Source organism: Eschrichtius robustus, chromosome 15, assembly GCF_028021215.1.
Source record: "Eschrichtius robustus isolate mEscRob2 chromosome 15, mEscRob2.pri, whole genome shotgun sequence".
Lineage (NCBI taxonomy): Eukaryota > Metazoa > Chordata > Mammalia > Artiodactyla > Eschrichtiidae > Eschrichtius > Eschrichtius robustus.
In genome coordinates this window covers 30,099,774-30,117,254 of record NC_090838.1, presented here as the reverse complement: position 1 = coordinate 30,117,254, position 17,481 = coordinate 30,099,774, and the positions used below count along the sequence as shown (strand labels likewise).

General features: G+C 37.7%; 2 protein-coding genes across 4 annotated transcripts in view; both read left to right on the top strand.

Annotated features, from left to right (window-relative positions):
• HEATR5B (HEAT repeat containing 5B) overlaps nucleotides 1–1,726 on the top strand; it is an 89,245-nt gene extending 87,519 nt beyond the window's left edge. For both annotated transcript variants that reach the window (XM_068564526.1, XM_068564527.1), the window contains exon 36: nucleotides 978–1,726. In XM_068564526.1, coding sequence (XP_068420627.1) covers nucleotides 978–1,282 — 305 coding nt within the window. In that variant the 3' untranslated portion in view covers nucleotides 1,283–1,726. The remainder of the gene's footprint in view (nucleotides 1–977) is intronic.
• A 12,391-nt stretch (nucleotides 1,727–14,117) lies between these two features.
• The window catches only part of STRN (striatin), a 110,428-nt gene continuing 107,064 nt past the window's right edge, over nucleotides 14,118–17,481 (top strand). For both annotated transcript variants that reach the window (XM_068565197.1, XM_068565196.1), the window contains exon 1: nucleotides 14,118–14,499. In XM_068565197.1, the coding sequence (XP_068421298.1) occupies nucleotides 14,266–14,499 (234 nt within the window). In that variant the 5' untranslated portion in view covers nucleotides 14,118–14,265. The remainder of the gene's footprint in view (nucleotides 14,500–17,481) is intronic.

The following is a 17,481-nucleotide window of genomic DNA, read 5'->3' as shown; positions in this document are numbered from 1 at the left end:
CATAGTCAGTATTTAAGTATGTTTGAGTTGAGTTGACTCTAGAGATCAGTTCCTGAACAGGTGCCCTAATTTAGTTAGGGAAGAGGGTCTTATACTTTTTCAAATAATTCTCTATTGTTTGAATTCGTTTAACAGCAGAATATATTTATGTATTATTCATGAAATTAAATATAGTTTAATAGTTAATTAGACTTCAACAAGGTTCATTAAATAAATAACCCTTTAATTTTCCATTTAAGAGTCAATTAATTTAAGGTATGAAATAACCAAAGCAGTGTAGCTTCAATTCTCCAACCAATTTCTAGTATTTAGTATTAGTGAATTACATCAACAGTAAGCACCATCACGATTTCTTCATTTTTTAAGGGAATGCTTCACTCAGATAACAGATGTTTTGTACTATAGCAAGACTTCTAAGAGGTAGAATAAGCAAGTGTCATTTTTTAAAAATTAAAACTAAATCTGAGTCTAAGTGCCATGCAAAAACCGAAGGGAGATGGTTGCCATCACATTAATGTATACATTCACTCATTCCTTTGATGGTATCCTCCTAATGAATGCTTCAGGTTTCTGTTCCCGATTCCCTCTAATCTCCAACCTCCCTATTCTGGAATACCCTTAAAATTTTCATAATTTTATTCTCAAAATACATTTTACCAGATGACAATTATAAAGTGTTCATTCCTTTTTAAACTTTTAGCCAGTATTTTTTTAATAAAACAAATTAATATAAATGAAAAATATATAATCTTAACAGGAAATCAAACCTGATTTCCTCCCCTAACATGGCTTGGACAGTTAGTAAGTATTCAATATTAATTATGAATAATTATTGAGGTCTAAAATTAGATCGTGCACATTTATTTCTATTTTATTATAATTCAGACTACCATAGTAATTGCCTAGTTTTTAAATAAAGGTTTATTGTAATTTTCAGACTTGTGATCATCTTCAGACTTTATCTTTGTTATTTGCAGGAGTCCAATTACTTGCTCTTTTAGTTCCCACTTTGATCTCTTACCTGCTGGATGAAAATTCTTTTGCCTCAGCAAGCACAGCTTCCAAAGATCTTCATGAGTTTGCACTCCAGAATTTAATGCATATTGGACCTCTGTATCCACATGCTTTCAAGACAGTAATGGGAGCGGCTCCAGAGCTGAAAGTGCGTTTGGAAACTGCTGTTCGAGCGAGCCAAGCCAGCAAAGCTAAAGCAGCCGCCAGGCAGCCGGCCCCGGCCGTGCATTCTGCACCAACAATTAAGCTAAAAACAAGTTTCCTTTAATGTGCTGTTCCATTCGTTTTTGTTTATTTTGTCAACTAGCACCTGATTATTGATAGCCACTGTATCATTCCAGTCTATAGGTTCTACTTTATTTGTATATAGGAATTATATGCTTCCAAGTAGGGTAAGTGAAATAATGCTCACACTGGTTTCTGATTTTGAAGGAATGATTTTTTTTTTTATTATGTGGTGAATGTGCTTTCATTTTTTTCCTAATAATGTTTCTCTTTTATTAATTTATTTTTTAAACACTGAGCCATAGTCTTTTAAATTAAATGCAAAAAAATTGTATCATGTAGTTGAGCGGCCTATTGATATTGTCAGGGGAAAAAAATAGGTCATATTCAGCATCTGTTATAAAAAAAAATTAATTGAAAAGCAAGCTGAATTTAAATTTTGAAGTAACCAAAATAATGTAAAGTGTCGGTTTTGTGGTGTATCTATTAAGAATAAAGTTACATTTTCTTAGCATTTCTCAGAAAGTCCTTACCTTTCAGATAGATCTTTTTACTTTCATATTAGATTACTAAATTATACTTGTGTATATTTTAGCTAACTAAATTAAAACTCTCATTTAAACATTCATTAAAATGTTTCAAATGTGGAATAATGTTCTGGGTTTTTTTAATGGCTAAAATTTGGCCTCACTTATGCTTTGTAATTACAGAGCCTTGAGTCTGGCTCTTTCTTGATGGTTAGTTTCATTCATCAAATATTTATTGAGTTCCTACCGTGTATAAGGCATCAAGCTAAGTGCTGCAGGGCATACAAAAATGAATTAGTCATAATTATAGTTATGCCAATCTCTCATGCAATGGGAATTTTACCAGTCAAATAGATAATTGATGACATGAATGTTTGCCACAGTGTTTAGCACACTTTAAACACCAAGTTTCACCACACAGTGTAATATAGACTGAACCTTTCTGAACATTCCAAAGGCATACCTATTCATCTTCTGCTACCTCCTACTTATTCTCTCTCATACCCGCACTGATTGGCAGCTAATACAGCCTTGCCTTCCTCATTTAGTCTTTAGACCTCAGATAGGTGCGTTCTCACCTATTTTCTTACTGACTTTTATTTCTGCAAGGGTTTTTTGTATTTTACACCTGCTTTTCCAAAGTTATTCTCCTTGTTTTTTAGAGTTTTTTTGGTAACACTTATCGAGATACAATTCACATACCATACAATTTGCCCATTTTAAATGTATAATTCAATAGTTTTTAGTATGTTCACAATGTACTATAACCATCACCACAATCAGTTGTGAACATTTTCATTACCCCAAAAGAAATCTGGTACCCTTTAGCTGTCGCCCCACAAGCTCTCTGCTTCCCCCCAGCCTTACACTATTACTGATCTGCTTTCTGTCTCTATCAATTCTCCTATTATGAACATTTCATGTAAATGAAATCATACACTATGTGGTCCTTTGTGACTGGCTTCTTAACATTTTTAAGGTTCATCCATGTGGTAGCATACATCAGTACTGCATCCCTTTTAATGGCTGAATACTGTTCCGTTCTATTTATATTATATTTTGTTTATCCATTCATTAGTTGATGGGCGTTTGGGTTGTTTTCACTTTTTTGCCTATTACAAATAATGCTGCTGTAAACAGTTGTGTACAAGTGTTTGCATTACCCTGTATTTTCATTTAGCTTGAGTGTATACCTAGGAGTGGAATTGCTGGCTCAATGGGAACTCTGTGTTCAACTTTTTAAGGAACTGCCAGACTGTTTTCCAATCTCCTTGTTTCTTGCATACATAACCCCTTTTCACTCATCTATTTATAAAGTATGTTTATTTCTGCCTTGGCTTTTTTCTGCTGTTCTTCGAACCCAGGCTTTTCCCATGATTTCCTACTTCGGGATAGTCTACATCATGCAGTAGCAATGGTTCTCTCTCTCTCTCTCTCTCTCTCTCTTTTTTCCTTCTCTCCCTCTGTCTCTCTCTTTCTCCCTTTCCTCTCCCCGGTACATCTTTATACTTTCTCTAAACTTTTCTGAGCCACTGACAACTTCTAGTTTTCTATAATCATATCTATGAAAGGAATATCTGTTTGAATAATTATATTTATTAATTTGTTTCACTGCTCAACTTATTTCTTATTATGATATAAGAAAATACCTCTCGTTTCATTTGTGAAACAGAAAAGGGCCTTAATCTTACCTGATGAACATAAAAGCAGAGTCAGAGGCCAAAGGAAAGTCAATTTTATACATTATTATAAATTAATCAATTTTAATTATAAAATTTGCATTTATTAAATTTTGGGGAAAATTACCACAATTCACCACACAGACCAAATTACTGTTGATATTTTAATCTGTTTCCTTCCACATTTGTAATCATCCTGCAGGTAGGATGTTTTATCCACTTATTTTATAAGCATTTTCCCATAGAATTACTCTAATAATATGGGATAGATTTAGTAACCATCTTTTTGATAGCTACTTAATAACAAACGTACGATTATTGACTTAGCCATTATCCTATGCTATGGTACTTGGTTTCTAGTTTTTATATTAAAATAAGTAATGCTGCGTTTGACTTTTTAAAAATGAAACTTTGTAGATTATTTCCTTGGGATAGACTTCTTAAGGGGGTGATAAAAATATGACAGATTTGAATTTTGATACACATTGCTGAATCTTAGAAAGCGACCCTTTTTGAAATAGCAGACATGAAAATGAAACTGGGTCATTGTTTACCAAATTCCTTGGAGTGCCCTTAAATATTTTGATATACCTAAATGTTTTTTAAAATGGCATTTTAGTTGGCTGTAAGTCATTATTAAGTGAATAAGAAGGACTTAATGAAGTTGGGCTGCTTTTAGTAAAACTGTACTTGTTAAACAAGGAAGTTGACAGTCCTGCTCTACACACTGTGGGCCCTCAGTGTGTGTGAAGGGGGAGGCCGACTGAGGGAGTTGGAAGATCACCTTCAGATGCCACATGTCAAGGGCAATGACAAACTGGTGTGTATCCAAGCCAAGTGATATAGAGGAACTAAGGGTAAGAAAGAGCAGGCAACATGATCATTAGCCATCAGATAGGAGGGTCACATAGTGGGCCACACCAATAAGTCAATGTTTCAAGTAAGTGTTTTGAAATAGAACTTAAAAGAATTTTCTGAGAGACCTGTTGAAAAATGATTGCTTTGTGATAGTGCATTCCTTGACATTGGACATGTACAAGGAGAACTTGAATCCCTGTCTGTCAAAAGATTTTGTGATAAGATTCTGCAATGCTGTCTCTTATTCATTCATTGGACAGTTATTAATGGGACACTACGATGTGCCAGGCATTGGGAATACAATAGTGAACAGTCAAGCAAAGAATCTACAATGATATGTTTACACTCTGCCTGGGGACAGAGAGAAAATAATCACAGGTTGTGATAACTAGGAAAGAATGGTATGAAGCAAGGTGTGATAGAGGATAATAGGCAAGGATTCCTTCGTGGGGTTGTCCGGAGCCCTAGCCGCCCTTCTGCTCTTCAGATTGCATAAGTGACTACCTACCATTGGTTGTCTCAGAAACTCCTCAAACTCAACTAACTTAAAATTGATTTTAAATTGAACTCTTCACCTCCTTATCTAAAACCTGCTTCTCAACTCATGGTCTCCCAGTAAACCACACAGCTATTTTATCCTGATGAGTAAGCTGTTCATAAATTTTGGTATCATCCCTGACACTTCCCACTTTCTCCCTCACTATGCTTAGTTCATCACCAAGTTTCCTAAATATCTCCATGTGTCTTTATTGCCTTTATTACCATTCCTAATCCAGCACCACATTTGACTGCAGAATAGCAAAGTGGTTGTTGAGGATGGTAGGGTCAGTCTGCCTGGGTTGGAACCTGGCTCTGTCACCTACAAGATGTGTAAACTTGGGCAAGTCACTTGTCCTCACTGTGCCTCAGTTTCTACGTTTGTAAAAAGAGAAGAAGAATAATTCCTATTTTATAGAGTAGCTGTGGGTTAAATGAGTTAATACTTGCAAAGGGCCTTAAAATAGTGCCTGACCCTTAAAAAACAATTTAGAGATGTCAGCTAATATTATATTGCTCAGGCAGGAACTAAAATGATCTTTATATATTCAAATCTGATACCTTGCTGAAAACTCTTCAGTTGGTTGCCTTACCATAAAGACCAATTCCGTAAAGTACCCTCAAGGCCCTGCATAATCTGGCCCCTGCCTACTTCATCTCCTCATTTTATTTCATCTGACCCTATAAGCATATGCAGTATACCTACATGTCAAATGAAGGTGATCTTGGTACTTCCCCATAGGGACATTGTAAGGTTCAAGTTAATGCATATAAAATGCATTATTTTTATTGAGTAAATGCTTAATAAGTACCAGCTGTAAAAAATAGCAATTATTACTTCCTTTTGTTCTTTATGTGTCAGCTATACTGGACTTCTTTCAACATGTCAAACGCACTACAATATTTTTTCATCAGGTGTTTGAATTTTGCTAAAAAGCTCCATTTGACCTTCTTCTAGCTAGTTTATACTCATCCTTCATGTTTTAATCTGGTTACATCCTCATAAAACTGTTGCAGCATTAATTTGATTATTGCCATATACTAAACACTGTATTATTTAAATTATCTTTTCTCCTGTAATGAAAATGTATGTATTGGCTCTTTAAGCTTGAATACAATCAGCTCATGGGTTGTAATGTTATACATTTTGAGTTCGTGTGAAAGTGTATAGGAGCTGGTTCAAACCACTCCTCTTGTTACTTCATGTCCTGCACCTGGGGGAAAATCTGGGCCAGGAGATAACATAGATAATGGTAGGATTTTCCATCACAGAGGACAACTGCAAGTGCTAAAATTAACACATATTCAACAACAGTAGCATATTGAGGGCCTGCAGAGTAGAGGGAGAGATGCATCACATGCAAAATAAGTTAAATCTTTTTTTGAAAAAACTTAAGGACACATGGTCTTCAAAACTCAAAACACGAATGTACTGAACCCCTTTAACCTCATTCATTTTTCTTATTTTTCTAGCACAATGCCCAGATTTGTCCCCCACATCATGTTTATAAGAAAATAACTTATCACATTTAAATTCTTTTGAGAACTGACTTAATTTATGTTAAAGGACTATCAGATGGGAGTTTGGGGTGGGAGGTGCTGTCCTGAGCAATTCAAGCCTAAATGAAGATTGGGTGTTTCTGCTGAGAAAAGTCTCCACCTGGGAAACGAGTGGTCCCTGTTGCATAGTTGGCAGGAATAGCCAGCTTATAAAAATGTCCTTCTCTCCGCACCCCCCCCCCACGTTTATTTTTATGTAATGAAGATTACATTAATTGTTTGAAATTCAATTCCTGCCTTAGAAATCGGGGCACCATAGTTATTTTTAAAAAAAGGAAAAAAAATCTGTTGAGTAGAACTTTCATTGGCTGGAAAATTTAAAAAGAGAAAAGGGTAGAGAAGCAAGGGATGGAGTTGATGGGGAGAAAGGATAGGAATGTGTTTTTAAGAATAGTTTATCTTTACTTATAGAATCTTCAGTTGATCACCATCATCAATGTTCCAAGAGAAGTCTTACTGCAGCTTCAGAGCTATATTATCATTTTATTGCCTCCCTGTGTTAGATGTTTGGATTTCTTAAAGCAATCCTGAGTTTAGATTTTAAGTATTTATTTCTCTAAATATCAGCCACTACAAATTTAAAACCAATGTTAATTTTAAAATTAAATTTTGTTTAGTTAATTTATTAAAATAAATAAAATGAAATTTAATTTTGAAATTGAAATTAGGTAACTACTTTCAACCAAAAAAATAATAGTAATTATAGTAAACAATAGAAGCTATTTCCCCACCCTATCAGAAGACTGTGATGTAGATTTAACTTCTGGACTCCAAGAAAAATTTCAGATAATAGAATTCCTTGTTTCCCAACTTGTGATTGGCTGTTTCCCCAGCCCTGTCTTTACCAGACTTCAAATCTAGGGAGTAAAGTTTGGAGACTCAGAATTCCTTGTTTCCCAACTTGTGATTGGCTGTTTCCCCAGCCCTGTCTTTACCAAACTTCAAATCTAGGGAGTAAAGTTTGGAGACTCAGGAAATGTGCAAGCAGGGACTGGCCCCATGAATCAGGCAGAAAGAAGAGGTGAGAGAAATTAGGGAGCAGGCAGATGGTAGAAGAGACGTATACGGTGGGTTATTGCATGCTCCTCTTCCCCAAAGTTCTCTTCATCCTAGCAGAGCCCTCTCTACAGTCAAGTGGTCTACTCTTCTTTTTTTCTCGCCAGAATTTGCAAAGAGCTATCAAGTTCAGTTTGAAGGCTTTTCTTTGAGCTGTTAAATAGAGATCCAAATAACTGGTCATTTTGGATAGTTTTTTTTTTTTTTAATAGCCACTCATTTCAATAAAATTTTTTTAAGCAGATGAATTATTTGTCATTTTGGGGAACCATAATCCCCACCCCATAAAGCACACACATATAAACCAAAAAATAGCAAACACTCCAATTACCTAAATAACCTTTTAGCGTTTCACAATTTCTCTCTTTAAACTGGTTATACTAATACATAAATCAACATTTCAGCAGCTGCTCTCTGTGCTTGGAAAGGAAATCCTACTTTTTGTGTCACAGGCTTTATTAATCACAAAATGAAGTGATCAGAAAACCAGCAGCAACACCCTGAGGTCCGAAGACTTCATGGTTGAACACAGATGTTACTTTTTTTTTAAGATTATTTTAACTCTGCTGAATTAAAGTTCTGAATACGGGATGAGAAAAGAAAAAGAACAATTACTGAGCCCCCAGTAGTCATGATTTTCAGTTAGTCTGTGAACTCTAATACAGTAAAAACTATCATATTCAGTATATATTATATTGTCAGGCACTATGCTAAGGGATTTACATTTCTTCTCTCATTTAATCTTCACAATAACTTTGTGAGGTAAATACTATTCTCAAATTAAAAATGAGAGAACTACCGCTAAAAAAAGTTAAACCATTTGTCCAAGATTTCCAGGTTTTGAAAATTGTAAAGTGAGGGAAAAAATTTAGATTTAACTCATTACAAATACCATGTCCTTTCTAGTTATTAATGTTTTCAGGATATTTTTTTGAAATTCAAAAACATTTGTGCTGTTGTATCTGAAAATGCACATCCAGAGAGGACCCCAAGAGGTTTGCCATATTCAGTTTCATGTTCTGGGTGGTAGTTGCATGCAATTGTTCCGTTTGTGAAAGTTCCCTGAGATGTTCACTTAGCACTTTTGAGGTTTTCTGTACCTGTGTTATATGTGATAAAATATTTACTTAAAAAAAGTAATTCATGCTGAACACAGAAAATGTGACAGACAGGCACAGGGAAAACAAATCACTGGTAAGCTCACTACTCAAAAGTTAACATTTTCAGGAGCTGATTCAGTATAGGAAGAAGTGATGAGATTCATGGTCCTTATTTTCTTAAAGCAATTTAGAGCAAAAGAACTCTAAGGGAAGTTCTTTTAAAAGTAATGTTTTTCGTTAAATTACAAAAGAAATATTACCAGATGTGGAAATTTTGGGGGGAAAAAAAAGTAAATTTCTTAGAATTCCACCTTAATATAACCACTCTTAATATTTTGTTGTACTGAGTGAGGGTTTTGCAACATGATAGATCATAAATACTATTTTATGTGTAAATAAGTCCTTGAAAGGCAAAAAGGTATTATAATAAGGTCAAACTATGAATTAAAGCAGTGCTGTTGTATATATGTGATTGTCCAAGTTATCTCTATATTTATTTATTTATTACCTTTTGACCCCACTCATCCATTTCTCCTACCCCCCACCACTGACAACCACGAATCTGTTCTTTTTATCTATGAGATTGGTTTTTTAGGGTTTTTTGGTGTGTGTGTGTGTGTGTGTGTGTGTGTTTTTAAATATATATATGAGAGATCACATGGTATTTGTCTTTCTCTGATTTATTTCACTTAGCATTGTGCCCTTGAGGTCTATCCATGTTGTTGCAAATGGCAAGATTTCATTCTTTTTTATGGCTGAATAACACTCCATTGTATATATATACACTGCATATTCTTTATCCATTCATCCTTTGATGGACACTTAGGTTGTTTCCATGTCTTGGCTATTATAGATAATGCTGCAATGAACATGGGAATGCAGATATATCTTTGAGATAGTGATTTCATTTCTTTCAGATATATATCCAGAAGTGGAATTGCTGGATCATATAGTAGTTTTATTTTTAATGTTTTGAGGAAACTCCATATTGTTTTCCATAGTGGCTGCAACAATTCATATTCCCACCAATAGTTCCCTTTTCTTCACATCCTTCCCAACACTTGTTATTTCTTGTCTTTTTGATTATAGCCATTCTAACAGGTGTGAGGTGATATCTCATCTTGGTTTTTATTTGCATTTCCCTGATGAGTAATGATGTTGAACATCTTTTCCTGTGTCTGTTTTGGCCATCTGCGTGTCTTCTTTGGAAAAATGTCTATTCACATCTTCTGCCCATTTAAAAATCTGATTGTTTTTTACTGTTGTATAAGTTCTTTATATATTTTGGATATTAAACCCTTACCAGATATATGATTTGCAAATATTTCTCCCATTTAGTAGGTTGCCTTTTTATTTTGTTGATGGTTTCCTTTGCTGTGCAGAAGCTTTTTAGTTTGATATAGTCCCGCTTGTTGATTTTGCTTTACTTGCTTTTACTTTTGGCGTCAGATTAAAAAATCATCACCAAGACCTATGTCAAGGAGCTTACCAGTCAGACAGAGAAAAGCAAATATCATATGATATCGCTTATATGTGGAATCTAAAAAAAAATGTTACAAATGAACCTATTTACAAAACAGAAATAGAGTCACAGATGTAGAAAACAAACTTACGGTTACTAGGGGGCAAAAGTGGGGGGGGATAAATTGGGAGATTGGGATTGACATATACACACTACCATATATAAAATAGATAACTAATAAGGACCTGCTATATAGCACAGGGAACTCTTGTCGATACACGGTAGTATATGCATATGTATATGTATAATTGATTCACTTTGCTGTACAGCAGAAACAACACAACATTGTAAATCAACTATAGTCCAATAAAAATTAATTTAAAAAAAGGAGCTTACCACTTATGTTTCTTCTAGTTTTATGGTTTCAGTTCTCCCGTTCGAGTCTAACCCTTCTTGAGTTAATTTTTGTGTATGGTATAAGTTAGTGGTCCAGTTTCATTCTTTTGCATGTGGCTGTCCAGTTTTCCCACCACTATTTATCAAAGAGACAATCTTTCCCCATTATATATTCTTGGCTCCTTTGTTATAGTTAATTGACCATGTATGTGTGGGTTTATTTCTGGGCTCTCTACTTTGTTTTTTTGATCTATGTCTGTATTTATGCCAATACCATACTATTTTAATTACTATAGTTTTGTAATAGAGTTTGAAATGAGGGAGCATAATGCTTCCAGCTTTGTTCTTCTTAGGATTGCTTTGACTATTCAGGGTCCTTTGTGGTGTCATACAAATTTTAGGAATACTTGTTCTATTTCTGTGAAAAATGCCATTGGAATTTTGATAGAGATTGCACTGAATCTGTAGATTGCTTTGGGTAGTATTTAACAATATTAGTTCTTCCAATCCATGGGCATGGAATATCTTTCCATTTATTTGTGTGATCTTCAATTTCTTTCTTTAATATCTTACAGTTTTCAGTGTACAGGTCTTTCACCTCCTTGGTTAAATTTATTCCTAGGTATTGTATGCTTTTTGATGCAAATGTAAATGGGATTCTTTTCTTAATTTCTCTTTTGGATAGTTTGTTGTTGGCATAGAGAGATACAACTGATTTTTGTATATTGATTTTTTTTTATCCTTCAACACTACTGAATTTGTTTATTGGTACTAACTTTTTTGATGGCATCTAGATATAGTATTATGTCATCTGCAAAGAGTGACAGTTTTACTTCTTCCTTTCCAATTTGGATGCATTTTATTTCCTTTTCTTACTTAATTGCTCTGGCTAGCACTTCCAATACTATGTTAAATAACAGTAGCAAGAGTAAACATCCTGTCTTGTTGCTGATCTTAGAGGAAAAGCTTTCAGCTTTTCACCATTAGTATGGTGTTAGCTGTGGGTCTGCCATAAATGTCCTTTACTATGTTGAGGTACATTCCCTCCATACCTGCTTTGTTGAGAGTTTTTATCATAAATGGATGTTGTACTTTGTCAAATGCTTTTTCTGCATCTATTGAGATGATCATATAATTTTTATTTTTCATTTTGTTAATGTGATGTATCACATTGACTGATTTGCAGATTTTCAATCAGCCTTGCATTCCTGGAATAAATCCCACTTGATCATGGTGAAGGATCCTTTTAATGTATTACTGAATTTTGCTAATATTTTGTTGAGGATTTTTGCACTTATGTTCATCAGGGATATTGGCCTGTAATTTTCTTTTCTTGTGGCATCCTTGTCTGGTTTTGGCATGAGAGTAATGCTGGACTCATAAAATGAATTTGGACGAGTTCCCTCCTCTTCAATATTTTGGAAGGGTTTGAGAAGGATTGGTAGTAATTCTTCTTTGAATGTTATGTAGAATTCACCAGTGAAGCTCTCTGGTCCTGGACTTTTGTTTATTAGGAGGTTTTTGATTACTGATTCACTCTCCTTACTAATAATTGCTTGGTTCAGATTTTCTATTTCTTCCTGATTCAGTCTTAATAGGTTGTATGTTTCTAGGAATTTGTCCATTTCTTCTAGGTTGTCCAATTTGTTGACATATAATTTTTTGTAGTTGTCTCTTATGATTCTTTGTATTTCTGTGGTATCAGTTGTAACATCTCCTCTTTCATTTCTGATTTTATTTGAGTCCTCTTTCTTTTTTTCTTGGTGAATCTAGCTAAAGGTGTTATGGGTTCTTAAACAGTTACCATTAAATTTAATCATGTTTTATAGTATGTTATAAATGTATTTAAAGGAATTGTCAGACATGTCTTCTATTAGAGGGGAAAAAAACTTTTAACATTCAAAACTTGTAAGATTACTTAAATCCTTCAGATTAAAAAATATTGCATTGTTGCATTATTGTCCCCTTGATACTCTGATATATCTGACAAGTAAGAGAGGAGGCAACCTGTTAACAGAACTAGCAATCAGGAATTCTGGTTTCTAGTTTTGACTGTGCCACTCACTCAAAGCCTCATTGTGAACAAGTTCAACTTCTTTGGACTTCAGTTTCCTAAACTGTAAAATGAGAGGACTGGGTAGTATCTCAGAGGACGCTTACAGCCAAAATAATTTAGGACACAGGGAATTTGGTCAGTCCTGGATTAAACTTTTATTACAATAAAGAATGAATTCATAAAGCTGAAACATTCAATAACTGGGAGAGAGAGCTAGCCATCTTTGCAACCAGATTAGATACAATGTGTTTCCTGTCCTTTCCACAAGTAGCAATGGGAAGAGGGGGAGGGGGGAGCACAGGGACAGGATGTCCTTCCCTGACATGTCACTCACCAGCCTATATCTTTACATTTTTTCATGGCCATAAGGTCTGATATCCCAGAATTCCATCCCACAAAAGAATTACAAAATGACTTGCTTTGGGGACAAAATAAGTGCTTAATTTCAAGTTCATTTGTTAAATTTTTTTCAGGTGCCTTCCTTTCATTATCGTTGTAGTGTGAATTTATAGTGACATAACTTCAAAGACTTGGGAGAAGGATAACATTTAGAGAGAAACACTTGAAAGGACTTCGGTGTGCTTTCGGTAGGCTAATACTATCGCCAGTTTGCAAATGAACCGTGGAAGAAACTGGGAACCCGACAAGTGAAAAGGGAGAAGTGCCTGGATACCTAAAATAGCTCTAGGGAGCAGAAAGCGACTTTTGTTTTTTCAGGTAGTTTAACTTTAAGGCACTGCGAGAATTGACTGTATATTGCCAGTCTCCCTTTGATGACAGGAATTGTGTCATTTATCTTTATATCCCCAGTGACAGATAGCACTTAAGAGTCAAATATTTGCTGAAATGACTATAAATTGCTCGGGAATAAGAAAAAATGAGATTGAAATAACAGAGCCTTGGCTATCCGAAACTTTTACAGGATTTACTGCAAGATTAACTACAAAGGGAAAAGGACTTCAGCGGAGTAGTGTTTCGGATGAAGTGTCAACACACTAGAATTTGGAATAAGCAGAAAGCTGCTTTGGTGAGTCCAGGAGAGAGATGATCAGAGTTCCTTCTAAGTGAAAACTGATCAGGCAACAGGTTTGATTGAACTCTAAGTGTAAAAGAAAGGCAGGAGCGACAGCGATACAGAAATGTACAGAACTCAGGAGTGTCTAGGGTCAGAGAATCACCCAAGTCGGAGTAGAAGGGAGAGGTCTGAATGTGCTGGCTGGAGAACCCCGGTCCAGGCTCCGGACTGGCGAAGCTCGCTTTGAGCTTGTTTCTTAGCAGAACTACCAGGAAGCCCTAAAAGATGTGCAGCTCGGGCTGGCATTGCAGCGCGATAACTTCCGTGTGTGTGTGTGTGCAACAGCGAGCGCCGCCCGAGAACTTCCGCGTGCGAGGGATACTGCAGCACCACCCGCCAGCGCCCTGCCGCTAGAGTGAGGAAACCCGCGCTCCCCGCCGTGGGGCGGCCCCCTCCGCCGCGGGTATGGGCGGGACTGGGGCTGGGGCTGGGCCGCGGCCCCGCCCCAGCCGATCGCAACCCCACAGGCCGCCCGGGCCGCGCTCGCCCGCGCCACGCCCCGCGACTACATTTCCCAGCAAGCCCCGGGAAGCCCGCGCGCCGCAGTTGACCCATTTCCCGGCCCGTCCCGGGCTCGGTCGGCCCCCGCGCCCAGGCGGCTGCTCCCTGCTGACTGGGGTGTGGGCGGGGAGCGGCGGAGGGAGGAGGAGGTGCTGCTGGCCGCTGCAGTTGCCTCCGCTGCTGGGCGCCTGGGCAGCTCCCCCGGTTCCCGCGGCCGCCATGGACGAGCAAGCGGGTCCCGGCGTCTTCTTCAGCAACAACCACCCGGGCGCCGGCGGTGCCAAGGGTCTCGGGCCTCTGGCGGAGGCTGCCGCGGCCAGCGACGGGGCGGCTGCGGCGGGAGCGGCCCGAGCCCAGTACAGTCTCCCGGGCATCCTGCACTTCCTGCAGCACGAGTGGGCCCGCTTCGAGGTCGAGAGAGCCCAGTGGGAAGTGGAGCGGGCGGAGCTGCAGGTAAAGACCCTCCCGGCCTGGCCCTCTTCATCCCGCCTCTTCGCTCCCTTCCGCCCCGCCCCGGACCCTTCCCCCTCCCCCGCTCAGCCCTCGCTCGTCCCCTCCCCCTTTGCTCCCGCCCATCCCACCCAGAACCTCGTCCCCCTTCCTCCCTTCACCTTTGCCTTTCGCCGACCCCACTTCCTCGACCCAGGTTCCCACTCCCGCCCGTGATGCGTTGTTTACCCTCCCCGCACCTTTTCATCTGCTCCTTACCACTCTTAACTCTCAGGATTATTTCAGCTCTCTTGCCATTCCACATCTTAGGTCTTCCTTTTCAGTTTACTAATTGGGCTGACAGTAGTTTTACGAGATGAGCAAATCATCTCCTGTCCTAGTGAGTCCCATCCTAGGTCTGGAGACGGTCCCCGTAAAAGGTATTGACAGTTGGAGCCTGTCTGTAAGGAAGGTGGTCAAAGAAGACCAGAAGTTGTGTCCGTGAGGCCTTGACTTTAGGCAAGAAGCTGCTCTTGGGCCAAAGTGTTACTAGGAATGTCAGCTCCCTTTTTATATATGTAAATGTTTCTTCTCTTCCTTTTCCCTCACCCCCTCCCGCGTTTCTTTTAGTTGTTTCAGATTCGTGGATTTTGAATGAAGGACCTAGATGATCACAGTCAGATGATGGTTCAGGGATGGTTTTCAGTTCTCAGAATCTGAAACTTCCTAAGGGTTAATTTTCTGTTCAAGGTTTTGTGAGATTGACTTGTAATTTAAAAGGAACTAAAAGGGGCTTTAAAGTTGATTACATTTCCTTTCATAATCTGCAAGGTAAAGTATTGGGTTGGCCGGAAGGTTCGTTCGGTTAATGAATACGTTGTTCAATAAAGTTCTTAGTGAAAATGAAAAATGTGTGTCTTAGTTTTACTGAAAACCGAACAAACTTTTTGGCCAGCCCAGTATATCCAGGGAGGAAGCTATTGTGGGCTCTTAGAAGAATGAAAGTGAGGCTGATATTTTGCAGGCCATATCTGAATTGGTAAGTAGGTTTCAGTGGTTGTTCTTAAAACTTCCAAGGCACTTCCAAGGCATGCACCAATTTCACAAAGAACTTAAAGAACTCTGAGTGGCTGTGCCTTTCTGTTTTACTGGCTAATCCTGTATGCTTATGAAATCTGAGTGTAGTTTTGGTTGGTGAAACACTTGAAGTTAAAATGCTACCCACGGTGTCACCGTTTTGGGTAGCATGTATTTTCTTTGGCACTTAAAAAAATGAAAAGGAGAAATAGAATCATGTGCTGGAACGGGCTGCTTTGGTGGAGTGGAAGTGGTCGTGGAAGGAGCAAGCAGAAAGGGTCATAATACAAGCTGTGGTTGCTGCCAGCTCTGTGACCTTGAGGAAATCCTTTAACCTCTTTGAACTTCACTTCCATCATTTATTCAACATATTTATTGAGTGCTTATACTGTGCCTCTAGGCCCTGGGATTAACAAAACTGGCAAAGCTTCTGCCCTCATAGACCTTATGTTTTAGTCGGGAGGCAGTCAGCAAATGCAACTATATAGTATACTGATCCACAGTGCAGCTGCTATGGGAAAAATAAATCAAGGTACAAGTGTAGAGTGTGATAGGGGCAACTGTTTTAGATGGAGTGGTCAGGGAAAAATATGTAATTTTTCTCATAATGAACTAGCAATGCATTCCATAAGTGAGCTTGTGGATTTCAGACTTAATGGAAGTATTAAAGGCAGACTTTAATGTTGTACAGTTGTGGATAATGATTTTTGTATGTAGCTGTTTAAATTTTAATTTCTTATCCAGTTTAGGGAATGTAAGATAAATCACAGTACTTTGTTCAAAAACAAACAACAATTCTTACCTCCTTACCTGGGAAATTTGAGAATTTCCAACCTATCTCAACTCCTCTCCCCCCACCCCCATATTTAACTTTTCAATTTACCTGTAACTATAGTTACTCTTTAGTTATGCCCCCTCTACCCCTTCCCCCAGTGTATACACACATACGCATACTACTTACCGGGTTATTTATCGCAAATCTTAAACTTCTGGTAGGTTTCCCATTGGTGCTCATCATATTAAGGGCACTACATTTTTACAGTATCTTTTGGTTTGTGCTCCAGTTAAATTAAGCATCCATGGAGAAACTTAGAAAATGTGCTATAGTTTTTAAACAGAACAGTATGTATTTTGGAAGGAGAGAGTTCACAGGAATCTGTGGTCTTTGACCCTCTTATTAGCATAATTGAAAATATATTTTAAAAATCATTTCTTTACATCAACATCATTAAATTTGACCATATCCTTTATTTTTCTTTTCCCATTGGAATTTTTCTAGAAAAACAGTAGGAAATAAGAATTGAATGAATGATGATGAAATTTGGATCAGTTGGTATTCTCCTTTTATTTTTAAATCTCTGCTTAAGTCACTAACACCAGAGTCAACAAAAATACCTTTAAGATTAGGTCTAATTTGTCCCTTCAGGAACCTGTCAGTCCTGCTCTTTCAAGTTGCCAGGGCAGAGTTGTGAAAGGCAGTCCAAGCTCTCATCTCCCTGGCCTGCCGGCACCACTTCCTCCTTCCTTCAGATCTTGGGAGTAAGGAACTGGCCACATTGTGCCAAAAACGTATTGGTCATTTTTTGCCCCCTTGCCCATCTAGGTTAATATAAAATTCTCTTTTTACTTTTGGCAATCCCCCTCCTGCCTCACCACCACCATTCATATGAGAATAGGTAATTCATGGGAAAAGAATGGTTAAGGTTATTATTGAGCTTTATATTTGTGAAAGGAATTGGAGATAGAATACAAATCATAACATTTGAGAGAATTTTCTGTGTATGAGATATTGTGCTAGATGATTTCAAAGAAACAGTCTAATTGGAGTGATAGAACAAACAAAATGCAGTAGAATCAGGGTTTATCATTTGGGGGTTTAAATTTTCTTAGGCTAGCATAAGAGAGGAGGGCTAGTAGTGAATGGGGAGA